The sequence below is a fragment of the Suillus discolor genome, assembly GCF_016758755.1.
Source record: "Suillus discolor strain FC423 chromosome Unknown F5147scaffold_24, whole genome shotgun sequence".
Taxonomy (NCBI): Eukaryota; Fungi; Basidiomycota; class Agaricomycetes; order Boletales; family Suillaceae; genus Suillus; species Suillus discolor.
Genome location: NW_024541271.1, coordinates 249,746 through 276,159, shown reverse-complemented (window position 1 = coordinate 276,159; position 26,414 = coordinate 249,746). Strand labels below are relative to the sequence as shown.

General features: G+C 48.3%; 4 protein-coding genes across 4 annotated transcripts; 3 read left to right on the top strand and 1 right to left on the bottom strand.

The window, feature by feature from the left end:
• Positions 1–8,403: 8,403 nt before the first annotated feature.
• Positions 8,404–9,382, top strand: F5147DRAFT_652395 (uncharacterized protein; the record flags this gene model as incomplete). The annotated part of the gene is made up of 2 exons (XM_041433619.1): positions 8,404–9,159; positions 9,209–9,382. 2 exons carry the CDS (start codon positions 8,404–8,406, stop codon positions 9,380–9,382), a joined length of 930 nt encoding a protein of 309 aa, XP_041293384.1.
• Positions 9,383–14,524: 5,142 nt separating this feature from the next.
• F5147DRAFT_635310 (S-adenosyl-L-methionine-dependent methyltransferase) lies at positions 14,525–16,298 on the top strand (the record flags this gene model as incomplete). Its single annotated transcript, XM_041432886.1, has 9 exons — positions 14,525–14,767; positions 14,819–14,999; positions 15,054–15,277; positions 15,328–15,342; positions 15,394–15,454; positions 15,508–15,647; positions 15,700–15,819; positions 15,859–15,999; positions 16,134–16,298. 9 exons carry the CDS (start codon positions 14,525–14,527, stop codon positions 16,296–16,298), a joined length of 1,290 nt encoding a protein of 429 aa, XP_041293383.1.
• A 1,659-nt stretch (positions 16,299–17,957) lies between these two features.
• On the top strand, positions 17,958–19,828 carry F5147DRAFT_760710 (O-methyltransferase-domain-containing protein; the record flags this gene model as incomplete). Its single annotated transcript, XM_041440490.1, has 10 exons — positions 17,958–18,312; positions 18,363–18,543; positions 18,599–18,822; positions 18,873–18,887; positions 18,939–18,999; positions 19,051–19,190; positions 19,248–19,352; positions 19,407–19,503; positions 19,562–19,623; positions 19,673–19,828. The coding sequence occupies exons 1-10, from the start codon at positions 18,070–18,072 to the stop codon at positions 19,826–19,828; spliced, it is 1,284 nt and encodes a 427-aa protein (XP_041293382.1). The 5' UTR covers positions 17,958–18,069.
• A 1,043-nt stretch (positions 19,829–20,871) lies between these two features.
• F5147DRAFT_612040 (uncharacterized protein) lies at positions 20,872–25,475 on the bottom strand. The gene is made up of 8 exons (XM_041432449.1): positions 25,321–25,475; positions 25,030–25,267; positions 24,909–24,972; positions 23,689–23,706; positions 23,493–23,644; positions 22,283–22,627; positions 21,488–22,224; positions 20,872–21,413 (listed from the first exon to the last, which is right to left on the bottom strand). The coding sequence occupies exons 1-8, from the start codon at positions 25,404–25,406 to the stop codon at positions 21,314–21,316; spliced, it is 1,740 nt and encodes a 579-aa protein (XP_041293381.1). The 5' UTR covers positions 25,407–25,475; the 3' UTR covers positions 20,872–21,313.
• Between the last annotated feature and the right edge of the window lie 939 nt (positions 25,476–26,414).

The following is a 26,414-nucleotide window of genomic DNA, read 5'->3' as shown; positions in this document are numbered from 1 at the left end:
ACACAAAATATGTTCTCATTTAATTATTTATGGGTGAACAGACTTTGAAAAATGATTCCCAGCATCTATTCAACAATATTAACAATATATCAGGAGCCCAGGATCATAGGAGAATCCCCTGTTGCATGGTGTATCCTCCCTCTCCTGATGATTTACCCCCTGTGAATTTTTTTCCCATAGGACCGGACCTTAATTGAGGTGAGGGGTCTATCTCTATGTATATTTGGAGTAGATTCATCATATATCTGACCCAGGACACACATAGGATCCTGCTACAAGAACAAAACACTGAAAATCTCACTTTTGACATTTTTGATGTTTTACACTTCCTTACTCTTGCATAAATGATCTAACCTGTTCATATATCATTAGCATAGCATATATACTTACTTTTTATGACAAGGATCAGCTCAAAACAGGTCAGAGTTTTGAGCTAGTATGCATACTTGCTATTTTTACTGATAAGGAGCCCATACTTTCAAAACATCGAAATTTGATGATCAGACACCTGGAATGGATTTCAAATATATTCACTATCATATAGCTAAATTTACAAAACAATCCAACAAGAATTGAGTGCTAAGGAAGTGAAATAGATAAGAAATTAAGTGTGGGAAAGTTCAAAGACTCAAAACATCGAAAATGGTCAGTTGGGCAGTAGTAGGACTTTAATGCTGGGTCAACTCAAATATACACTACATTCCTTCCACAACCCTTTAAGCTCAGGGCAATATGTAGTATAGATTCCTTTAGTAGTCTATTATATATCCTACATATTTTTAATGAAATATTTGACCTGTAGCATATATAAATGTGACTTTGTGTAAAAAGATGTCAATTGTCACTGTTCACACATATGTCATTTTACTTGACATTTGGTCAGTCCTTCATGGATCTTTCTAAAACTTCGGATATATCATTAGGGACATATATGAGAGGTATCCCAGGTCTCTGATCACTTATCACAGGCTTAACTACTATATAGGCCTCTTATCAGTAGAAATATCCCCTGTACCTTAGATATCAACTTTGCACCCTATGTAGGGCTGATCTTTGTCATAAAAAGCAAGTATATATGCTATGCTAATGATATATGAACAGGTTAGATCATTTATGCAAGAGTAAGGAAGTGTAAAACATCAAAAATGTCAAAAGTGAGATTTTCAGTGTTTTGTTCTTGTAGCAGGATCCTATGTGTGTCCTGGGTCAGATATATGATGAATCTACTCCAAATATACATAGAGATAGACCCCTCACCTCAATTAAGGTCCGGTCCTATGGGAAAAAAATTCACAGGGGGTAAATCATCAGGAGAGGGAGGATACACCATGCAACAGGGGATTCTCCTATGATCCTGGGCTCCTGATATATTGTTAATATTGTTGAATAGATGCTGGGAATCATTTTTCAAAGTCTGTTCACCCATAAATAATTAAATGAGAACATATTTTGTGTTTTTCTGTATATGTGCTATATCTATTGATGTAGGACACTTCAGGGGGTCAAATAAAGATGGGAATCTACTCATATATGCTCATAAACATGTTCTGAATATCATAGAACACTTCCCCACCAAAGGGGCAAAAATGCGAAAGTGTTTTGTACCCTACCCTATGTTGAATTGCCCCTGGAGGAGGAGCAGTCACACAAACAAACAAAAAAAGCAGTCTATTATATTATATTATACATATATATACTAAACTACTACTTATATTTAAAGGGGGAGCTATTGTGGTGTGGTGGTGAAGCTGCAGTGAGGTGGGGAGGGTGTGGGAATAATTGATATTGAAGAGATTCCAAAAATGGTCAATGTTTTTGGTGTTGTGGGGTAATTCCCACACTGTGGGGCTGAAAAATGCGGAGATGTGATGTGTGGTGACAAATAGCTGAGTTTAAAAAATGCAAAAAGTGTGGCTGTATATAGGACAGGCCTGGTAATAGGGGGAGTAGATATAATGCATTACACTGCCTGTTTGGGTGAGAAGGTAATGCAGCCACTTAGCCTGTCTCCTGCATCAAATTCTACTGATATCTATCATATTTAATGCATTATCCCTACAGGATCTTGTGCAAATTGATACATTTCTAATGAAGGATTAGCTAGAGCATGAGTCAAGGAACAGCGGACAACATCTTGTGGAACATCAGAAATTACCGATGGACAATGAAGATGTGGAAGTGCATGATTATTCCATGGTCCAGGAAGTCGCATGCGAAGTGGAAAAATGGTGAATGTGGTATTGTTCGTATGTCCAAATCACCTTCGGCATGCTCAGTATGACGGTGTATGAGTTACATCGTGGGAACTCCAATGGTATGGGTTGTGATTGCTTTTGTGCCTTCATTGTGACTAGTACTAGGTCTGTTGTATTATAGCCATAATCATGTGTATCATCAGTGAACCCGTGAGAAAAGTAGATAGCAATAAATAACAATATATAGTACATAATCACAAGAACTAGCATAATTTTGCTATCGACAATCATATTGTTATGTTTGGCCTTATAGAGGAAAGACGCGTCCCTGATTATCGTATAAAATTTTATGAAATGCCATCACAAAAGGGAGGTTCACAACTCCGAAGCATCAAATAATTGACATGAAAATATAATGCTTTACAATGCTTTATCTAATTGCAAAATTTACATGATATCTGTCAGAATGATACTACCTGGAGTAAGTTAGACAGAACTACCGAAAGCGCCAGCATGACAGATTGCCTGCAACAACCTGCCATTTTGTCACCAGCACCAAATAGCACTCATTTTGTGAAGCAAATCAATTTTATTTATATTTAAATATTACATATGTAGTTACAGGACAAAAAGAAAACAGGGAAAGATAGCGGAGACATGAATGAAAGGAGGGACCGGGGCCAGCAAGGAACCACGAGAAAAGGCCAACAAGGAACCACAAAAAAAGGCCAGGAAGGAGCCACTGTTACAGGCATCCGTAACACCTACAGGAGCCCCAGCTCTGCCTACACCTGCCCCCGCTCTGCTAGACTCCCCGCGCGGCGGTGCGCCACCCGCGCCTAGAAAGACAGCGGTCTACACCGCTATGACCCCGCCCCTGGCGCTATGACCCCGCCCCTGGCCTAGACGGCCTTGTACCTGATCCATGGAGGCTGTACGCCTCATGGTCACCCTAGATCAGCGCATGCATACCGCATGTTGCTTCATGAAGATCCGGAGCGCTCTTGGCGCTTCCTGTACCTATGCACAGTTGCACTTGGCGCTGCATGCTTGATCAGAGGTTAAGCCTCATGTATCTTATCTGACCTCATGTCTTGTTATCATAGATCCTCGATATACTATAGATTACAGACTGAGCTAGAATACCTATATGTAGCACATATAAGTAGACAGATTATTGTACTTAGACTTTACTTTAATCTACTAGGTTCATCCCAGAACTTGTTCACCTAAGCCTACCAGCTTCCTTGTGCAAGACCGCACTTCTAAGTTGCCCCCTTACGACTTAGCACGTATCTGCTAGCCCTGCATCTCGACGAGCGCCGTCTTACTGAGATCGCCGGAGGAACCCTTGACGTTCCGTCAAGCCGAGAACCACCCTCAGCTTCAGTAGGCTCACTCGAGCCGTCGCTGAGAAGACCTATCCTAGTTCGCACACGCCGACCGACGGTCAGCGTAACAGCCATGAGGAAAGGGAAGGGAAGGACCACCATGAACGGCCAGAGGAAGGAACCATGAGGAAAGGAAGGGCCACCACGAATGGCCAGGAAGGAAATGGTACCCAATTACACTATCATACCTCGCTGGTTGAAACTCTCATAAGAATATAAATTAGGTTACAAGTGCTAATGGTTCTTTCCACAATAAAGTCTTATATCACTTGGTAGTTTAAAACATAAACAAAGGGATATGGTATGAATCAACAAATATAACTTAACTATGCTATTGCATATTGATTGCTGCAACGGCGCAATGTTGTAATCTTGTCGCGAACTCCTCATGGTAAAATGAATTTTCAGAGATTCATGGCTATGTACCAATAACTAATATTTATTGCTGTATACATAGGTATATCAGGCTATAGTGTCATTATTATGGATAACTAAGTCTCATTAGAGACAGCTGGTTATCCTTCCTTGTCACGGACTGCTGATGCTTTGACAGATTATCCATTACCGCTCCCACGATGGAAAACTTGCCAGACAGCTCAATTTGGTGTGTTTCTGCTCATTCTGGGGCTGTCCGTGATGTATAATTATTGATAATGGGTTGGCTGATACTTTTTGGTGTGTTCCTACCCTTTCCAAGCTGCATTAACCATCTTGCTTCAGCTTCAGATTTATCCCACCCCTCTCCCTGCTTCTCTGCAATCTGGATCTGATCATCCCATCAAAAGAATACTCCGAAATGATGTTTCCACACCTCATGTGTCTATTGGTTCCCTCTGTGCCTTTGATTCCTGCAAAATGCCGCCCCCTTGACTATTTTTCTCCTTGGTTTAATGTGCGCAGGTACCCACACACCCTCACCATCACAATTTCTCAGACCCTCATTTCAATAACTGCCTCGGATATCATTTTAATGCTGCAAAACATGTAGTAAGTGCCCAGTTTTTACTACACCCTTGAATCTTGTGCCTAACATGTATGGTTTTTCACTCGTTTACTACAGAAAAGCCTGGCTTAAACACGGTGGTCTGGAATGCAGTTGGCCGTTTTCCAATGCCTGTGTTATCATTGCCCTTCCTCCCAGATTGAGTTTTTTTTACTCAGAAATACACGCAATCTCGCTAGAACATCACCACGCGAGTACTGTGTAGAGCTTATATTGCCTGGACTATGTATCTTACTATAGTCGTGTATGCTACCTACATAGATGTCAAATGAACCATTTTTTGCGCTTCTTGAAATTCCAGTGAGGAGCCAGTGGTAGTTATCAGTTTCGGTATGACTACTGTCGAGTGGCTGTTTCTAGTACAGTTTTGGTCTGACTACCGAACAGATTTCTTGTACTGTCGATGTCGGCAATGTGAATACAGATAATGTATATCAGGACCTTGATTTAAGCTTATTCGAGGCTTAACTGCATTGCATAGACCTTGTATTTGTTTTGATAGGTAGCTACTATATGTTACAGGGATCTGTAACACCTACTAGAGCCCCAGCTCTCCCTACACCTGCCCCCGCTCTGCTAGATTCCCCGCGCGGCGGTGCGCCGCCTGCGCCTAGAAAGACAGCGGTCTGGACCGCTATGACCCCGCCCCATGGCGCTATGACCCCGCCTGGCACTATGACCCCGCCCCTGGCCTAGACGGCCTTGTACCTGTTCCATGGAGGCTGTACACCTCATGGACACCCTAGATCAGCGCATGCATAAACGCATGTCGCCTCATGTAGACCCGGAGCGCTCTAGGCGCTTCCTGTACCTATGCACAGCTGCCCTTGGCGCAGCATGCTTGATCAGAGGTTAAGCCTCATGTATCTTATCTGAGCCTCATGTCTGGCTATCATAGATTCCGATATACTATTGATTACAGACTGAGCTAGAATACTTGTAGTACTTCCCTATAAGTAGACACAGATTATTGTACTTAGACTTTACTTTAATCTACTAGGTTCATCCCCAGAACTTGCTCATCTAAGCTTACCAGCTTCCTTGTGTGAGACCGCACTTCTAAGTCGCCCCCATACGACTTAGCACGTATCCGCTAGCCCTGCATCTCGACGAGCGCCGTCTTACCGAGATCGCCGGAGGAATCCTTGACGTTCCGTCAAGGCTAGACCACACTCAGCTTCAGTAGACTCACTCGAGTCGTCGCTGAGAAGACCCATCCTAGTTCGCACACGCCGACCTACAGGTCGACGTAACAAAAGATTAAAGTCTATCTGATCGTCGCCTATCTACGCGACGCACACCCAGATACGCACCTTGCCTCGACCAGCATTGTAGAGGAAGACATGCCTTACGTCAACCAATATCGCATCATCCTCACGGACGACTCCCGAAGAAGAGCGCCGTACACTCGTAGTGTCCCCGAAGAAGGCGCTGATGATGAAGACCGCCGTGATACGGCGAGAAAAGAATCAATCGAAGACCACCTTGGCCAGGCGAGAAAAGAATGAAGCCCGACCCTCATCCACACGCACGAAGATCGCCGCGGCCTCCCATCTCAACGGGAAAGAAATCCGCATTCCGCCTTAACAGCAGGCGATGCTTCAACTGCAACGCGACCGGCCACCGTGCCAGTGACAATCTCTGCCGAGATAGGAGAAAGATTGTCGATGAAGACCCGATTAGGTCGATTAAGACCATCGGTAAGAAACGCGAATTCCGGGTTCCTGTAACCTTGATTTCAGAAAGAAGAGAAGCACCGATAACGACTTCTATGGTCGTTGACTCGGGTGCCTGCCGATCCTTCATTCATAAGGATTATTGCAAGAAGCACCGCATCTCCTCGCACCCGCTAAAGAAGCCACTCACGGTAACTAACGCGGACGGATCTGTTACGGCCGGAGGGCCTATCTCCCGATATTGCACCCTCACGGTCAAGATCGATGAACGGGTAACGCCTGTTAGGTTTTACCTAGCTGAGTTGTCATACTCAGATAAATTCCTGCTTGGGCAACCATGGCTGATCGCCAACAACCCCAGCATAGATTGGACGGCGTCCACCCTGACCCTCGCCGCCACCCCCGAATCCAGAGACATGGAACGGGATATAGATTCCGAACGGAAGAAGAACGGCCTGACGCCCCTCTTCCAGAAGAAAGATAAGCGAGTCGCTGACCGCTCTCAGACGAAGAAGAAACTCCGTAAAGAGTATAAACTAGCACCGGCACCGGCTGCCATGCCCTATGCCACGATTGTGGAGATCCCCGAAGAAGGACCCACACCCCAGACTGCCGCAACCTCTCAGCCGCAGCAGACCGCACCACAGCCCGAAGAAGCTGTGAGGAGCCAAGCCGCCAAGACTGCTACGTCTTTGGCGCCCCCATCAGTCCCGAAGAATCCCTTCCCGACTCTAAATGAAAAGAAGAGGCCTTCCGTCGCCTCTGAGCCGCAATTAACATTCTCGGCAGAACCAGCGTCTGTCCTTGGCAAAGGACGCGCTATTGCTACCGCAGAGCCACCCCCTGCTAAGCACCCTAGACTGGCCCCTGAACCAGAGAAAACTCAGACGAAGTTTATGTTTTCCGGAGAGCCAGTATCCGTTCTCGGAAAAGGAAGAGCCGTCTTCACGGCAGATCGACCGGCAGCCAAGAAACTGCGGTTCGATAACGAAGAACCAATCCCCTCTCTGTCACCAGGACATGCCTATGTCCGACAGCGAAGACACCGAACCGGGCCATGCTGTAAGCCCCGCGACACCCCCAGCAACCGACATACATATGTCATCGGTTGACCCTGACCAGAACCCAGTCGAAAGTTATTTCGACATGGTGATCCAGCGCTTGAATGCGCGTCCTCTGACGCCCCCCGCGCTTCCTGACCCAGCCCTATTGGCTGATGAGGACTCTAAAGAGTCCGACTCCGATTCTGACGAAGAAGACAACCCCGGATCCTCATATATTCGGACGATCGGCGATTTCATTTTCGCCTCTCCTTCTGACGACCCTGACTGCGGAGAACTCGAATTGGACTTTTAATTTCGTTAATCGTGGTAGATCAACGTCCTAGTGACGGGGTAAATTTATAATTACTTTTACCTTTTCCACACCTTTTTCTATCTAATAGGTCTCTACCCCTTTCGATTCTCGCCGACACGTCCACTATGACGCTAAACTAGACCCAAGTCCGCTACGACTATAAACTAGGTCCGAGTCCAGCACGACTATAAACTGCGCGATCGTCCGGAAAGACGTTAAACTAAGATTGTCTGAAACGACATTAAACTATCTTCCTCGCTGGACGACCCCGGACACCTCTCCGGCCCCCTACGCTTGGAAACCCCTGTCCACAACCTCACGTACTAACAAAAGGTTAAGACACCGTACGTCCGAAACGACGCTTAAACTAGACCACCCTTCGACGATCCGACTTAACAAAAGATCCAGAAGACGATGAAGACGAGGGAATCCCCAGAGAAACTCCTGCAAGCCTCATGGCCCTTACCTTCCCCTGATCGTCCGGAAAGACGCTTAAACTATCATGAGGCGAACCTTTCGGAAACTCCTGCAAGCCCGCTAGATCCTCTAGATCCGCCGACCATATCAACAATAGATAACGGAACACGCCCACTCATCATGGCAATGATTATCACCCTCTGATGGATAGATTAGAACACGAGGAGCGACACGCCCTCACTGATTGAACTTTGATAGGGTTCAAACGAAAGATAAGTCTGACTCAAGCGGAGCTTGGAACGACCTAGAGAAACATATGAGACACTCGCCCTACGGTTGACCTTTCCTCAGAACCTCCTACCATCATGACGACTCCTACCGAAACCCCTACCATCGTAACGCTGAAGGACTCCGACTACGGACGAATCCTCAGCACGATTGAGAATTGCGCATTCAGCGAAACCGCCATTCTGACCCCCGCGTACTCCCGAGAGATCGACAACATCCTCGGTGAGATGAGCGCAACCGTTGCAGCGAGCACCTCCCTCGCCGTGCACATTATAAAGACCACGAAGATGCTAGAAGACGCCGCACTTCGTACAGATATAGACGAAGGTACTAGGATGCTCGCCATGCTCCACCTTCAGAAAAGAATTCGCGCAATGGCGCTTCACCTCCTACCGCTCGACTTCCCCGACCTCGTAAACCTCGCGGTTAGGACGGCTGTGTCGAAGCCTCGCGCCGAAGAAGAAATTAGACCCGTGCGCCCTCTGCCTAAGAAGAGAGCGGCCACGATGGATAGAACCCGCACGCTTTGTAGACGCTGCGGAGGATATGGGCACACTTTTAGACAGTGTCCTGACTACGTCTGCTGCATCTGCAGCGAGATTGGACCGGATCATTTATCGATCCACTGCCCTGGACTCAAGGGACGCATCGTGCTCCAAGAGTTTTCAGATGAGGAGAAGTTCTTTGAAGCTCTCCTAGATTGGGAGCAGAATCATAAAGCACTCGCCGACCTCGCACTCGCCTTCCCCTATGCCCGCGACGCCGATACCCATGACGCCTGTGCCAGCAACTCCCTCGACACCCGCACCGTCCTCCCAGCCTTTGGACGCAGTGTTAATTGAAGCCGGTGACTTCAACCTTAGTAACGGGGTAATGTTACAGGGATCTGTAACACCTACTAGAGCCCCAGCTCTCCCTACACCTGCCCCCGCTCTGCTAGATTCCCCGCGCGGCGGTGCGCCGCCTGCGCCTAGAAAGACAGCGGTCTGGACCGCTATGACCCCGCCCCATGGCGCTATGACCCCGCCTGGCACTATGACCCCGCCCCTGGCCTAGACGGCCTTGTACCTGATCCATGGAGGCTGTACGCCTCATGGACACCCTAGATCAGCGCATGCATAACGCATGTCGCCTCATGAAGATCCGGAGCGCTTCTACGCGCCTCCTGTTGATTGCGCAGCTGCACTTGGCGCTGCATGTATGATCAGAGGCTAAGCCTCATGTATACTATCTCTCCTCATGTCTGGTTATCTTAGATTACCGATATACTATAGATTACAGACTGAGCTAGAATAACCTATAGTTAACACTATAAGAGTAGATACATTGTCGTAGATTAACTTCACTTTAATCTACTAGGTTCATCCCCAGAACTTGCTCATCTAAGCTTAACCGCTTCCTTGTGTGAGACCGCACTTCTAAGTCGCCCCCATACGACTTAGCACGTATCCGCTAGCCCTGCATCTCGACGAGCACCGTCTTACCGAGATCGCCGGAGGAATCCTTGACGTTCCGTCAAGGCCAGACCACGCTCAGCTTCAGTAGACTCACTCGAGTCGTCGCTGAGAAGACCTATCCTAGTTCGCACACGCCGACCTACAGTCGACGTAACACTATAGATACAATGTTATTAGTTTCAGTCCGACTACTATCAAAAGTCTGACTCTATGGCACTGCTTCTTTCCAAACCTTTTCTACCAACCACCGCAACACTACAACCTCTCAGAATTATGCCTCGTCCTTCCATTCGTAGCTTCACTGCGATATCTCTCCAAGTACATTGATTTCCTCTGGCATAGACTATGAGGATAAACAGTAAGTAGAGATCTAGTTGGTGCTGTTTTCTGACCACATCACCCCCAAGTTCTGTACACTACCGTTATCCTGACGAGTCGCTCATCAGAGCTGGTTTCTCTTGCGCATCCACCTCCCTTCTCGCTTCTTCCTTCTTCCTGCTCCCTTGTTCTCCTCCTCATTTTCGACTTTCCTCCTCCTGCTCTCATCCCATTGGAATCAACAACCCTCCTCGATCACAGCGGCCCACTCGTCAGTGCCGGTTTCTCTTGCACCCGCATTGCACCCTCTCATACCTCCGTTGATCCTCTTGCTGGGCTGGATGGTGTAGTGGGCATTGTATTGTTGTTGCTGGAGGCGGTGGGTGTTATTGTCTCTCGGTTGGTGTTGCAGGGGTGTGCTGGGACGAGTACCAGAGTGAGTGAGTACTCACTATCATTGTGCATCCACCATCCCTTCTAGCTTCTTCCTTCTTCCTGCTTGTCTCTATCCCTCATTCTCCTCCTCGTCTGCTTCCCTCGAGGCTCCTCCTGCTGTTGTCCATCATCCGCACTCGTCTGAGCCACGTCAGCAGTTGCTGATGTGCACTGGGCGTTTGCGCATGGTGTTCATGGTGTATGGAACAGCGTGGTGGACGTGGTGGGCATTGTCAATGCAACACCTCAAGATTGTGGTCGAACCCGGTTCAAACGCAAACCAGACCTCCCGAACACGTTCAGCGGCGTTCGGTGAAGGTTCAACGATACAGCGAGGCACGAACAATGCTCCTGACTGTATCTATAATTGTTGTAAGGTCGTGCGTTGCCTAGTCTGCTATACTTAAGACGACAAGTGCGTTCGACCCTAAAGGGGAAGCGAGTGCAGCAAGGATCTAGAGGTATGCGCTGAAAGCGCTACTGGTTGGCCAATGCGAAGCGCGGGAAAGCGCAGGTGCGCGCGAGGCGCGAGAATGCGCGAAGCGCGGGAATGCGTGCGCGTGTATGCGGAAACAAGAGAGAGTAAGAGTGAGTTTGCTTAGGTGATGATATGATGTAAGACAAGAGAAGGGAGATGCGAGGTGTAAACAAATAGATTTCTACTATGTTCTGCTAGGTAAATAGTGGGTAGTGACCAGTAAGTCCTCTGTTGTTCTGGTGGGAGAGTAAGTCCGTAAGTAAGTATGTACTGCTGGCGCTTAAGTATGGCGCCTAAGCGCTGTCATGCGGAGCCGAAGCGCTACCGAGTAAGGTATGTAAAGATATATGTAAGTAAGGGTCCATGATAAAAATAAAGATGGAACGATAAGCAAATGTGAGAAATGGAAATATACGCACTAGGGAACTTGGTGGACAGTGGATGGATGCTTCCGGATGGCTGGCGCTATAGGGCGCTACAGCGTGGGAAAGCGCGCGCGCATATACATCGTGAAGCGCGGGAAAGGTACGCGCGCATGGCGCGCGTTGCGCGGGAAAGCTGCGCCTCATATAGAGATAGCTGCAGGTAGCACACAGAGTGATGCTACAAGTTCGTGCCATGTACTCCCCAGTGAAAACTGCCATATTGCACAATGAGAGGCATGAGTCTCTACATCGGTCCAGAGTTTGGCCAACAGCTGAACCTGAACCTAGGCTAGCGAGTATCTTATTGCAGCGCGCAAGCCGACGTCAACACGTTGCTCGCCTGCACTCCTTTTGGCTTGGGCTCGGATCTATCACTCTCCCTCCTCGTCTATCTCAGATCCTTCAGCTTTCTTCGTCTCGGATCTCTCGGACGTCAACAGCATGGTGGGAAGAGCAGGCCACACGAAGGGTAGGCCTAGATGATGCTTCATTGGAAGGCATCCGAGGCTATGCCAAATGTCAAGCGGCCCTGCGCAGGTCTATGAGAGATGTATTCCTCACCAAGTGGAGTATTGTGCCCGCTCTCCTTCATCCTGAGGCAACTGCAGCTCCCATTTAGTACTGTCAGTACATTTTGACATACCTTCTCTTCATGCTGAATACAGACTTTTTAGCATCTTTACTCGTGTGATCGACATAGCATTCTCAAGAAGCTTCAACAAAGGCCCTGGGCCCTGGCATACTCAGATCTCGCGATCGATATATATATGCGGACAGCAAGTACTATGGTCAGATCCCACGATCAAGATGTATATAAGCGGACAGCAAGTACTATGGAGCAGCAGGAGCAAGGTTATGTATAACAGATAACGAAGGATATCCTTGAGGCTCCATGACAAGGAAGCATAACCAGTGGTCTCTAATTAGAGTTGGTTATCCATAATACTGCCAGCAACAGGTGGGTATATTCAGCCATAGCATAATGATATCATCTTATACTTCCCACGGCTACAAAATCAAGGACTCATGAATTCACTGATGATAGGCTAGACTCGCAATGAACTTGTCTGTGGTAGTATAGTCACCAGCCTGTGACGCGTCAGCCATTTCAGTATCATCAGTAACGAGTTCATTGTGATATGATGCAGATTTAAAGCACAGACGTTCGATGGTCCATCGATACAGGAGGTTCTGCTCATGATGACTATGCCAATGGAATCTCCAGCTCGAAACCCATCACATCCAGGTGAGCATTTTAATACCCACTGCGCAGAAGAAGTTGACCAGAAGACGTTGTTTGCAGATTAGCACCGCCGTACTAGTAGGTGTTGGAACGGATGTGAGCACTGACAGATCGTTGGCTATCCAAAGTTTCCATGGACTACAGGGTCACGGTCTCGTCCCACCCTACATAACATTCGTAGGATGATTGGAATATGATGACAGTATATGATATGAGGGTTAACGGATGTTGACGAACTCGTGGAAAAACACACCGTCACAACACGAAGGGGAATATTATTTGCATGAATGAAAAAGCTAGTTTCAATATTTAGAAATAAGATTTAGCTGGGGATGACACGACACACCGGATCCGGCAGCTTTGCACTTGCTTGGTCTTTACTCCGACGATCAATAACAGGTGCACCAAGCTGCAGCACAACTGCATTTGTACAGTGATAAGATGCGTTCGGTAGGTTGTCACGACCCTTTCGAGCACCTGCAATGTCTGCACTAGCGATGTGAGTTGTCCGGAACTTGTTCCACGCGATCGGAATTGAGTGACGCAAGGGGACGGCCTCCAGCATGCGCCATCTTGCTTTACTAAGGGATGTTTTGTTGGTTTTTAGGTTTCCAAGTCACATCTCCGCAAGTCTGGAGTTTTGCCAAGTTCTGCCAACGACACCGTGACTAGGACGTTCTCGACGAAGTTGCTAAACCTCTCACGCCACGTACGTGTCCTTTGCTTATCGCATATTGACTCGTTGGAGATGCCAGCCTAGCGTTCTGAAGAGGGAAAGGGAAGAAACCTGATGGAATGCTTAGCTCTGTACTCTAGGACCCCGAACTCCTGCGGCCCCCGACCCTCGCCTCGGTGGCACCCGCCTCGTCCTAGACTCCTAGCACCTACTCCCATTGGCTGATCCCTGCACTGCGCTCCCTACTACATCGTCTCTCTCAACGAATCTTAATGGGTGTCCTTTTTAATATCTAGACTTTTTCCTTTACCCAGCCAGTCTCGACTGATGCTGATATTTCACACCGAGCTTCTAAAATACACTTCTCCAATTTCGGGTGTTCTGTTGGGCTCTCAGGTGGTCGCGATAGGTTCGCCCTCGACCTCTTCAGCCAATCACCAGCAGTAAATTCCAGTGCACGTGATGTTCACACAGTTTGTGCTCGGAAACCGCCCCCAACATTTACAGTGGTAGTATAAAGTGCTATGAACATTTTCTTGCCTTGGCCACCGAGTCTGCAAACTGACGCAGAAAATTATGTCACTGGCGCCAGAATATGGGTAGAAGTTTATCCCCAAAGGCCAAGCGCCGCTGTCAACACAACTCTGCCATCGGCTAACCTGAGTTCCTCTACTAATCTACCCCTAGTAATATCTCTGGGAGCGGTCAACTATAAGTAAGTGTGATATTTTGATGACTATGACTAGCTGATTGATGACGTGCAGAACCTCAGGATGATCTCCTCTTACCGATTATACACGTTGCGAATGCCAACGTCATGACTGAACCTTGACTGATCTACCTGCTTATATCTAGACTTAATTTGATGACATTCCATCGGCATTCCATCGGAATCCTGTCATGAACTTGAGAGCCAAGGAAATCGATTTCAACTTCCAATAAGAAACAATGGCATCCAACAAATCACAGTGTACCCCGCGCTCAACTCGCGTAACGACCGGTATCAGAAGCCAGTCCTTGTCAGTGGTCAGACTAGGTTTGGTTTCAATCTTCTTCCACGAATACCCACCATTGAATGTCTTTGCCATGGGAAAGCAGCTGGATGATGTATTTTGTCAAGGAATATAAAACCTGAACGACTGATGGGGAATCAGGCACACTCCAAAATGACGGAGCCGAATGAAGTCAAAGTTGAGACCCTCTTGAGCATCATCAACTCCTCCGCGCGCGAAGCAATGGCGGAATACAAGAACACTGGACATGGAGTCCCCGGTATCGACGCAGGCACCTTTCACCCCCTCGACTTTGCGACAGATACACTTACCCTCAGAAAGGCAATCAGGCAGCTGGAGGCTGCGTGCGAACAATTGAACACAATACTGGCTCCCCCTCAACACACAGCATATAATGTAAGTGTCGATTATAGATGGCCTTATATGCTTTGCTGCCCATCTTCCTAGCTTGTTAGTAATTACAATTGGGCGTGCATGGACGTCGCCGCGCAATCATGTATTGCAGACGTCTTGGAAAAATACCCGGAAGGTCTTGGTGTGGATGCGTTGGCTGACGCAGTCAATCTCGACAAGACCAAGATCGCACGCGTCTTGCGATTTCTGGCCCTCATGGGTTGTTTCAAAGAAGGTGATATGTATACTGTTGGTTGATATTTTTCTCTGAAGCCGTTGGTGTGCACAGTTAAGCGAGACGTATTCACAAACACGCGACTCTCCCTCGTGCTCAAGTCGACAAACAACGTTGGGTCTTGTATACGAAATCACCGAAGATGCCCCAAATATGCTGCAGCTCTCTATGAGACCATGACCGACCAAGAGTTTGCAAGATCTCACGAAGTTGAAAAGGCCCCTCGAGCATTTGTTCTCGGAAAGCAAGGCAAAAACAACAACTTCTGGGAAATGGACGTAAGTTTCCGTTATTATACTGGTCTTTCATGCCTTGACAAATTGTATAGGATAAGGCACGCGAAGTATGTGCGGATTCGTCCGTTCATGACTGACTGATGGCTCACAATACACAGATATTCCACAGAAGCATGATAGGCCATTCTGAGGTCCATGGCTCGTATGCGGCGTTGCATTGTGAGAAATCGCCGTTTTTTCAACCGTCAGCATGACTATAAGCGGGCCATAAGATTACCCTTGGGACAATGTATCATCCGTGGTGGATGTTGGATCTGGAACCGGAACAGTGTCTATCCCTCTGGCGAAAATGTTCCGTCATCTCAAAATAACCAATCAGGATCTCCCAGAAACTATAAAGCTGTCAAGAAATGTGAGTCCAGACATCAGGTCCAAACGCAGTGGGGTTATATTTACATGATCAGATATGGGAGAAGAATGCTCCTGAGGTGCTGCTCGACGGGCGTGTAGAGTTCGTGACATTGAATTTCTTGGAGGAGTCACCTGTTGCTGGAAAGGATGTTTACTATGTAAGTGCCAAGTTTGTTTCCATTCAACGCGGGCTGCTCGATAATTTGATATAGTTAAGGAGCATCATTCACGACTGGCCGGACGATGAGTCAAAGCTGATTCTCAACAATATTCGCAAAGTAATGGGACCAAACAGCCGAGTGTTGATTCGTGAGTCAGCTGCGTTTCAAAGCGATGTTTTCTCCAGAATCAACGTCCTGTGATAGAGGATTACGTGCTATTGCGCACATTCGAAGAGCCTGACGTAGGGGCTGACGAGTCTACTAAGGTGAGTTTCGAGTGTTTATTAATTATTAAAAATTTATTGACGGTGTGATCATGCATTCAGGACCATAAGGCGCCCGAACCTACATTATTGAACTTCGGTTGTAGCACAGCACACCAGCATGACATGACGATGTGGCTTCTTTTCAATGGCAAGGAGCGAACCTTGAACGAATTCAAGAACATTGGGCAAGTTCCTTCTATTCATGGACACGTTGACGATGTTTAATTTGTTATGATTCGCAGGGCCAGTGCTGGTTTAGTACTCACCCAAACCTATGATTTTGTGGGGACGATGCTCTTGGAGTTCAGAATCGCTCAGGACTGATGTCGAACACAATCTGCCACCAATGGAGTGGGGTGCTCAAAGGGCATCAAAGTTTAGAGCAACGGCAATGATTCAAGGTATTTCTGTGGAGTTGATAGCGCAATTCTATACTATGATGCTCATGCAAAGTTGCTATGAGGTCAAGAATAACGTTGGACGAGCCTTGAAGCTTGCTCAACTTCACACTGCTTTGAGTCCCTTGGTCGAAAAAATCGAACCCGATGAATGCGAGATTATTTAGTAGACCGAGAAACTGATGCGCGCCACATGAAGCAGACTCGGATGTGCATATGAAGTTCGAGGACGAGAGACTACGTGGGAAAACGGAAGAGTCGTACCTATTTCACGATTGCGTTCTTTTCTCAAGGAAGTCCTGCTGCTTGCACTCTTTGCATAATACTTCATGCGTCGAAGTGGATACAATCTATCGCGGCATCATTAATGATAGAGATTGTACAATGCACGGTGGAAATGGAGAAGGTTTAGCCGGGGATTGGGACGAGAGCAGCGGTACAGCTTTGTTTTTCCAACGAGGAGTCCAGGGCTGACTGACTTTCGAGACGAGGGTCCGTGGAGTTTCCGACAATATTGGTCTACAATCAGTATGCTGGTCGCCAGTGGCCTTGTAATATGTATTTGCGGTCGTCCCCATATCTCGTGCCTCCAGGAGTCTGAATCACCCCTTCAGGGTTTCTGACCACGCCCTCAAGGGTCACAGGCCGTTGCACCTCCCCTTCTGTACCAAACTGCGCTGCTCCTTCGCTCATGGGGAGTCTGTCCATTGTATTGCAAGGTTGATGTTTGGAGCTAAAGTGGGGATTGAGTTGAGGCGGGAGTGGTTGTTTGGGAAGGAATCGTGCGTCCTGACCGCAGTCAGCCCACTCACATCATGATGAACAGGGCTGTGCCAGGTGGGTCTGCGTGCCTTTCCCAGCAAGTGTTATCATTGCTGATCCACTCTCGATCCGCTGATAGCTTTCGGAGTGCCTTCATCATAATGCGGTATGTAACGGTCGGATCACACCGATCCAGTCCGATTCGTCGAAATTATTCAGAAGCCAAATTTTCAATGTTCTGAACTTCTTCGGTCTTCTTCAACTCTCCCAGAGTCCCAAATTCGGCAGCAACGTTGTCAAGCAAGATATTCTCTGGACCGGCAAGGAGGTCGTCTGGATTACGAGGTTCGGTCGAGAGCGCAGGCCCGGGGTGCTTCAAGATCCTGTGCAATCTTGACAGTAATGCCAGCCTCTTCACGAATGTGCATGTGGGCTTCTCAGCCTCTGCGGCTTTTACGCTGTGGTGTCGAAGGTTTGCACGAATTTCACAAAGCCTTGAAGTGTCTCAAATGTCTGAGAGATTACACCATCGCGTGAATTGTGTGGCCCTTGTGCCGAGATCAAAGAATGTGCACTCTACTTCACCTGTATGTTCTATCGAATTCAAACCAGATGCAAGTTACATCTCCGCGAGTCTGGGGTTCTGCCAGGTATTGCCAACCTCCCTTCACATCAGTTTTGGCGATGATCGGGCACAACCAATTTGGCACGACCGCTTGGTAAAACTTGTTTTGCCATAACACTAGACGCCGCCATGGGAAAGCAGTTGGATGATGTATTTTGATCAAGGCATATAAAACATGAACGATTGATGAGAAACACGCACACTCCGAAAAATGACGGACCCGAATGAAGTCAAGGTTGAAGCCCTTCTAAGCATCATCAACTCCTCCGCACGCGAAGCAATGGCGGAATACAAGAATACTGGACATGGAGTCCCTGGTGTGGACGCAGGCACCCTTCACCCCCTCGACTTCGCGACCGATACACTTGCCCTCAGAAAGGCAATCAGGCTGCTCGAGGGTGCATGCGAGCAATTGAACACAATACTGGCTCCCCCTCAACACACAACATACAATGTAAGTGCTGATTATAGACGGGCTTATATGCACTGTTACTTATCTTTTAGTTTGTTAATAATTACAGCTGGGCGTGCATAGACGTCGCCACGCAATCATGTATTGCAGACGTCTTGGAAAAACACCCGGAAGGTCTTAGTGTGGATGCATTGGCTGACGCAGTCAACCTCGACAAGACCAAGATCGCACGCGTCTTGCGATTTCTGGCCCTCAGGGGTTGCTTTAAAGAAGGTGACATGCATATTGTCGGTTCACAATTTTCTCTGAAGCCTTTGGTGTTATGCAGTCAAGCGAGACGTATTCGCAAATACACGACTCTCCCTCGTGCTCAAATCAACAAACGATGTTGTATTTTGTATACGAGATCAGCGAGACAATCCCAAATATGCTGCGATTCTCTATGAAACTATGATCGACCAAGAGTTTGCAATATCGAACGAAGTTGAAAAGTCCCCTCGAGCATTTACTCTCAGGAAGGAAGGCAAAAACAACAATTACTGGGAAATGGACGTAAGTTTTAGTTATCATACTGGCCTTTCATGCCTTACCATATTGCATAGGATGAAGCACGCAAAGTGTGTGCTGATTTTTCCGCTCATGACTGACTGATGGCTCACAATACACAGACATTTCACAAATGCATGATAGGCCATTCTGTGATCTATGGCTCGTATGCGGCGCTCCATTGTGAGAAATCAGCGTTTTTCGATCGTCAGCATGACTAAAGTGCGCCATAAGATTACCCTTGGGACAATGTATCGTCCGTGGTGGATGTTGGATCTGGAACCGGAACAATGTCTATTCCTCTGGCGAAAATGTTCCCTCATCTCAGAATAACCAATCAGGATCTCGCAGAAACTATGAAGCTGTCGAGAAATGTGAGTCCAGATATCAGGTCTACACCCAGCGGGCAAGTTATATTTGTATTTGCTCAGACATGGGAGAAGAAGGCTCCTGAGGCGCTACTCGACGGGCGCGTAGAGTTCGTGACATTGAATTTCTTGGAGGAGTCACCTGTTGCTGGAAAGGACGTTTACTACGTAAGTGCTAAGTTTGTTCCCATTCAGCGCGGGTTGCTCGATGATCTGGTATAGTTAAGGAGCATCATTCACGACTGGCCGGACGATGAAGCAAGTGTGATTCTCCACAATATCCGCAAAGTAATGGGACCAAACAGCCGAGTGTTGATTCGTGAGTCAGCTGCGTTTCAAAGTGGTGTTTTCTCTCTAGAACCAACGTTTTGTGACAGATGACTGTGTGCTCTTGCGCAAGTTCGAAGAGCCAGATGTAGGGGCTAATGGGTCTACTAAGGTGAGTTTCGAGTTTAGCTTGATGGTGATCATGCATTTAAAATTATAAGGCGCTCGAACCTACATTATTGAACTTCGGTAGTAACACACCTCACCAACACGATATGACGATGTGGCTTCTTTTCAATGGCAAGGAGCGAACCTTGAACGAATTCAAGAACATTGGGCAAGTTCCTTCCGTGCCCGGATACGTTGACGATGTTTAATTTGTTATGATTCGCAGGGCCAGTGCTGGTCTAGTACTCACCCAGACCTATGATCTTGTAGGGATGATGCTCATGGAGTTCAAAATAGATCAGGACTGATGGCGAACACAATTTGTGATATTATGTTCTCGTACTTTTACTCTCAATTGATCATTCCATGATTTAACGAAGACGACGACGACGACAAAGGAGACTCAGTCCTCTATCGATCGCGATCGATGAAGACTAACCCGTTCCTTACAGTTGATACTGTAAGCCTCCCTAGTGATTCCATCGGAAGCCTCTGCCCCTGCTGAACAATATCTATCGTGCTCTTATCCTGTAAATCGTCTACAACATCGAGACTCTGCATGCTAATGCACCTTTTACTCTACTCACTGGTGGCAATGCTAGCAACAGGTCCAGAGACAGCTCTACAAGTAGTGCCTTCTTCATTGTTTGCGAAATTGCGATATCGCATTGTGTCGACCGTTTCCAGCGAAACAGACATAATGGTAGGCAGCAGACGCTCGAGGATTTTCAACACATGCTTTGGGAGGTACTTAAAGCGGGGGGTAAAGCCACAGTCACAGTGTATGTATTCGGACAGAGAACTAGTTTCGTGGGATATTTCAGAATGTCAGAGATCTGGCCAGCCTGGGACAAAGTATGGGACATCGGCACCTCCGAATATTTCATCCTCTACCAATCGGGAAGGACATAAGTGATATATGTACATCAACGTTCAAGTTGCCTGTGTACCTTTGCGAGGAAGTTCACCCGGTTTACCTTTACCTTTACTGAATAACGTCTACACAGAAGCTTTTATAGATGTTCGGACCTGAAGTGTTACCTCATACTGGAACTGATCAAGGCTCCAAGTTGGAACAAGGCACCGTTAGGTGTGTGAGACAAATTTCGTCTGATGACTCAGTATACTTATGTCGAGAAATTTACGGTGGCGCTCAGCCAAAAGTCCCACGTGCGCTCACGTGGTCTCGATCTTTGCCCTTTTCGAGCCGGATCACTGCGTGACGGCGGTCGTGACGCGTGATTGCGCCAAACGGACGCAGATGGGTACGAAAAAAGCGGAGCGCGTGACGGCCGCCGACGCGCAGGTTCAGGCCTGCTCGCTCACTCGCTCACTAGGCTTTGTGTCTGATTTTCGTCGTTGGTGTGGACCTCCCGGACCTCAGGACATTCGAAACCAACTTGCAAGAATTTAGAAGGCACGCGGGAAAGACGGACTCGGAGGAAAGAAGCACGAAAGAGTTGGGGGAACTAACTAGCGCTGGGAAGGAGAGAGTACGGCGAGGAAGTACCTAGGGTAGAGAAGTAGGTGCGGGAATGTACAGTATCAACAGTCCTGGCATGTGGCCTTTGCAATATGAAGTGATTCGTGGTTATAGTACTTACAAGTTACGAGCGTTCGAGTGGGCAGCAGTAGTTGGTATGGTTCCGAAGTGAGAGTCCTCCGTGTCATTTGTTGCGACGGACACGCTCTCCTCATGCAGCCCGTGCCTTGTTGACGGCTGCAAGCAGTGGGGTGTGTCCCCGCTCGGCTTCTGGGTAGGCTGCAAGGAAGAGGGCTTCGTCTGACTGGTAACTGGAGGTGACGAGGAAGAAAGAATAAAAGAATGTGTGAGCGCCGACATGTGGATCGCAGCCGGAAGCACTCACTGGTTGATGAACTCGCGCGCAACAACGGCCCTGTTCTGGTACTGCATTGCGAGCTTCCAGTTCAGGCCTTGGTACCACTCCTGCAGCCAGTCCTTGAGTGGCGTCTTCAACCCTCTGTCGGGGTCACCGACGAGCCAGTGCGTGATGATGTTCCTCCAGGACTCAGCCTTCGGAGTCTTCAACCTGTTCGAACAGACGAGTGGCAGCCGTGGAATGACGAGACCGTTGCTTGGGAGTTGTTGAGTCGAGGCTGTGTGCGCAGCAGCAGATGGCAGTGGTCGAGTAGTTGGAGTGATGTGTGCGTGGCCATGGCTCCTGCGGACAGATGACAGAGGACGGGAGTGTGTTGGTGGTGGATGGACATGCTGAGGAGTTGAAATCTGAGGAGACTCTGCACTGGATGCGGAGACTCGGAGAAGGGTGAAGCGGGGATCTTCTTCGAGCTGTGTTGGAGGTAGGTGTCCAGCAGCCTTCAGGCAACTTGAAGTGGCCTGGACCATGCTGGTGAGTGACTGAAGTGAGTCGTTGACTGCACTGACGTCAACTCGCAAATGATTGACATCTGCGGTCATGGATGCATGAACCATGCGCAGCTCCTCAGTGGATGCTGGCCTCATGAGTGCCTGCTCGCCTGCAAGGGAGGATTCAGCTTTGTGGGAGAAAGGAGCAAGGGCATCACTGTAGTTGGTCTCATAAGTGTGTAGTTCGTCGAGAAGGTAACGAATGAGCGTGTTTCGCTGGGAATAGAATGAACGAGTGAGAGTGAGAAAAAAGTAGATCATTGAAGGCACATACCTGTTCACCATCAGCCCATCCTCCCCACCATCGAACCATGGCAAGTGACCACCGCTGACCAACCGGTGCGAACATAAACCAATACTGGGCACCTCCACGGCGGAAGCAGTGAGTCGAAAAATAGCCTAGGATGCCAGCACCTGTCGTTGCCTCGTCAATCCACTTTTGCACAGTGTCATGGGAGAGAGGCTGTCCAGGCTGCATGATGCCATTGGCACCCATCGAAGGGAAGATGAAGTCGTTTGGCCTGAGTGTGCGCCCGTAATGAAAAAACTCGAGCCATTTGATCCAGAGCAACATCCAGATGAAGCTGTCGCAGGAAGGCATGTCTGGGCGGGGAAATATCTTGTAGTGGTTGGCTGGTGTGAGGCACATACACCGCTACATCAGCAGGGCGTCACTTCATGCTAATCTGAATAGTGATGTGCGGGCCCGGCTCGGCCTGAAAGCCCCGGCTTGGGCTTTGCAAAACCTCAGGCCGAGCTGTGGGCCAAAGCCAGGCCAAAGCCGCAGCTTGGCTTGGGCTCAACGACGGCTTTCAAAAACAAAATGAGCAAGCGTGTCAATCTTCGCGGCAGGACGAGGGAAGCAGTCATTACAATATGCGTTGCAATGCCCCAGCCTATGATGAGAGCAGCTTTGTTGAGATTTTGTATCCCAGCGCCCAGCATCAAAAAGCCACAGATATAAAGCGGCATGGCTAAGTAACAGGTCCTACACAAATTCTCAGCTCTAACTTTGGACCATCACTTGAGTTTGCATACCACAAGCAGCTCTCAGCCTTGAGAAAACCACCGTTTTTGCGAATATGCAGATGGGAGGAGGAGATCCCATGAAGACAACATTTGTTGTCTACAAAAGTCGATAAGTTTTAGTGATGTGCGGGCCCGGCTCGAAAAGGTCAGCAAATGTACTAGTCAGCAACACAATTCATCTCACCTCAAAGAGAACTATGAAGAAAAACTGAGGACGCCAAGCGACATCCAAAGATGCCATTAGAACTTCCGGCCATCATTAGAACTTCTGACCATCGTGGTCTGTATTTTGCCATCTTGTACCCAGTGACGCCTATCAAAGTTTCAAATCGATATCGCAGTCCCGTAGAAATTTGCAGTGGCTTCAATGCAAGGTGCGCACAATCATACATACTGGTTCAGAAAAAGTCCATGCCACTATCTTAAGAAGAAAGAGTTACAAACACGGATTGAACACCTGCGGCGTGCATGGATAAATCGGACCTGTGCATGTTGGATTTGCGGAAGAGACTAGAGTAGCAATGGTTAGACAGATTTAGATATAGTAAATAAACTCGTACCTGATGTCCGGATGTCCACGGAAGTCTGTAACAGACGATTCGACTCCCTAAAGTAAGGATGCATTGATATTGATGATGGATGAGCAGGGACATAAAGCCGCGGCTTGAGCTGCCGGCTTCGGCTTTCCAACAGCTCAAGCCGGGCCCTGGGCCGTGGTCAGGCCCTGACTTGGGCCCGGCTCGGCTCGGCCTAATCAGGCTTGGCTTGGGCCGGCCCACGGCCTGAAGCCGGGCTGTGCACATCACTAAATCTGAATCAACTCACACCTAAGGTCTGCCTCGCAGATGCCCTTATCGACCCTTTTCTGTTATGCACTCAAATAGATCTGTTAGGCGGAGCCCTAAGAGGGGCATCGTCTGCTAACATTTGTGACGTAACCGGAAGGATCCGGTATAGTAAGTGAGGCTGGCGACAATAAGTCGGCAGCGATCACAGTACATGCATGTCACGTGACTTCATAGACGGATGTCTATGGAGTCGCTCAAGGTCAGGACTGTCTTGTCCGAACGATGAGGTCGATTGAGGTAGACTTAGTCGCGATGAGCAACTAAGAAAAGATACTAGAGACTGAAGCCAAAGGGGCGTTCAGAGAGAAGTATGTTCCAGGGAAGATTGAGTAGATTCAAGTTAGAGAATCTAGTACAGGGTGACCGACTACTTATACTAAGTGGAGAGGGTTAAGGGCAAGGCTACCGCACAGTAGGTAAGGGTAAAAGGGGAAGCGAGAATGGTATAGGTGCGTTGGCAACAGAGCCGGATTAGTGATGGGTGGTCGAATGTGGAATGAGACCAAGAAACGTTTGGAATGGACCAACGGTAAGAATACAACGTGCGGGAATCCGCAGTCAGAAGGAACAGAAAGAGGAAAGCCACATTGGTGGCACGAGTCAGACCGAGTCATAGGTGCGGGACCACATTGGTGGTCGAATCAGGGGAGGAATGTGCGTGCACGTGCATAGAGGCAGGCGATGCGAGGGACGGGAATGGTCCCGAGGATCCGGTCAACGGAAAGTCGGTAAAGGAGGACGAGCCGGTAGATGGTGAGGGCGAGGATGAAGGGAAAATGATAGGGGGGCCATGTGACCGATGTTACTTGTAACATTTTCTGCCATCCTTTTCGGTTCGAGAGGAATATTTCGAAATAGGTTGCTGTCGCTGAGTGTCAGTGGCTTGCGTGCCAGATACTTTTTTATGACGGTGTCCAGCAGGATTGTGTCGAGTGAGATGTCTTTGCGCTGCAGTTTCACGAGTTCGAAGCACCTACCAAAATGGTAAGTCAGCGAGTGCACATCAATTTCAGCAGGCGGGACAATACCTGCTCCATAAGGTCCATGTGCCAGCATCGAAAGTGACCTGTTCAAGATGGCGAGTGAGCTGGGTCCTTGTGTCGAGAGTCAGTTGGACCTGCAAAGGCAGTGTGCCGCTCATCACTAGCTGGATGGCCTGCAGTGCAATCTCCAGTGGGCATGCGGCCTCATGCCATTGAAGCATGCGATCCATGAAGTCTTTTGTCATTGCCATCGAGTGAGTTCGATCTCCGCCCTCTGCGCTGGCCTTGTGCTTGACAGATGCCATCATGTCGTAAACTTCCGCTGAGTCAGCTAGATTTCCCTCCCAGCGCTGTCTCGCCTCATTGAAACTCCACTTTCCACGAAACGTGCCACCATCCCTGGTACAAGTCAGTACTCTCAGTCTGTACTGGTCCTGCAGGGTGTTGCTCACGCTTGCTCCCAGAGCTTTTTGAATGCTGCACGGATACTTTCGACCGTGTTCTTGCTGAGGTTTTCATGGAACCCCTTCAGGGACATGAAGAGGGCCAGCGCCTTGTCGGAGCATCGGTTTGGCGTGCACCCGAACGCATCTTTGAAGGCAGGATCTGCATACACATCGCTGTCTGGATTGTCTCTAATGAAAGAGGGCACTGACAGTGCCACCGGCTGTACCAAAGGCTCTTTGGGCACTGAGCAGTCCCCCTCGTCAGCGGAGCAGCTTGGTGCATCAAAATGGCTCGCGAGCCACTCACGTCCCCAGCGTACATGGCCAGCATAGCTGCTCCTGGTCTTGTTTGCTTGGAGGTGCGTTTCAATTCCAAGTTCCTTGCATTTCTGGATGTCAGCCAAAGCTGACTTCGGGATAGCTGATTCTTTCCTCCGCCTCAGCTTCTTTTGAACGACGTCCGATGCCCCCTTCTTTGATCGTGCCATGTGGGAGGTAAAACACAAGACAGAGGTAATTGGTGGGACAGTTCCGAAATTTCAGAGGGTATGATGTCACTCCGTGTTTTAAAATTCACTTGGCTCTCAATTTTGATTGACCTGCACTGTCATAACACATAGTAGACTACACTAGTAAAGCATCACACTGAATTTCAACTACATACTGAGCACAAGAGTGAGTACTGTAGGATACCATCTGCCAAACCAAACACTAGCGCATACAGAACCATGATGCTGCTGCCGCAACCCCAAGCTTTCTTGAACTAGTCCTGCACTCGCGCTGAGAGAAGCTGTTATGGATGTGATTCGTATGAAAACCTACCTTGACCGTCATGTTCTCAAACTCAAAGTTTCCAGCATTGGCAACCAATCCTTGGATATTTTCGAGGCCCGGCCGGTGGACAAGCATGACAGAAATGCCCTGCCTGAACTGTGGCGAATCTGGGCGGAGGTCCAGTGCACGAACATTGTTCTGCTTGAGAACAGCAAGAGCGGTGGTCTGAAACCAGTGGACGAGCGTGACAGAAGCACCCTTGAAGGAGTTCTTGAACTGGCTGAACTGTGGCGAATCTGGGCGGAGGTCCAGTGCACAAACATCGT

Excerpts from the sequence above, each read along its gene's own strand:
- F5147DRAFT_612040 (XM_041432449.1), bottom strand. The coding sequence starts at position 25,406 with ATGTCCCTGAAGGGGTTCCATGAAAACCTCAGCAAGAACACGGTCGAA. Across the intron at positions 25,268-25,320 it reads AAAAAGCTCTGGGAGCAAGC|GGATGGTGGCACGTTTCGTG; the intron begins GTGAGCAACACC and ends GACTTGTACCAG. Across the intron at positions 22,628-23,492 it reads TATCCATGCACGCCGCAGGT|ATATTTCCCCGCCCAGACAT; the intron begins GTTCAATCCGTG and ends AACCACTACAAG.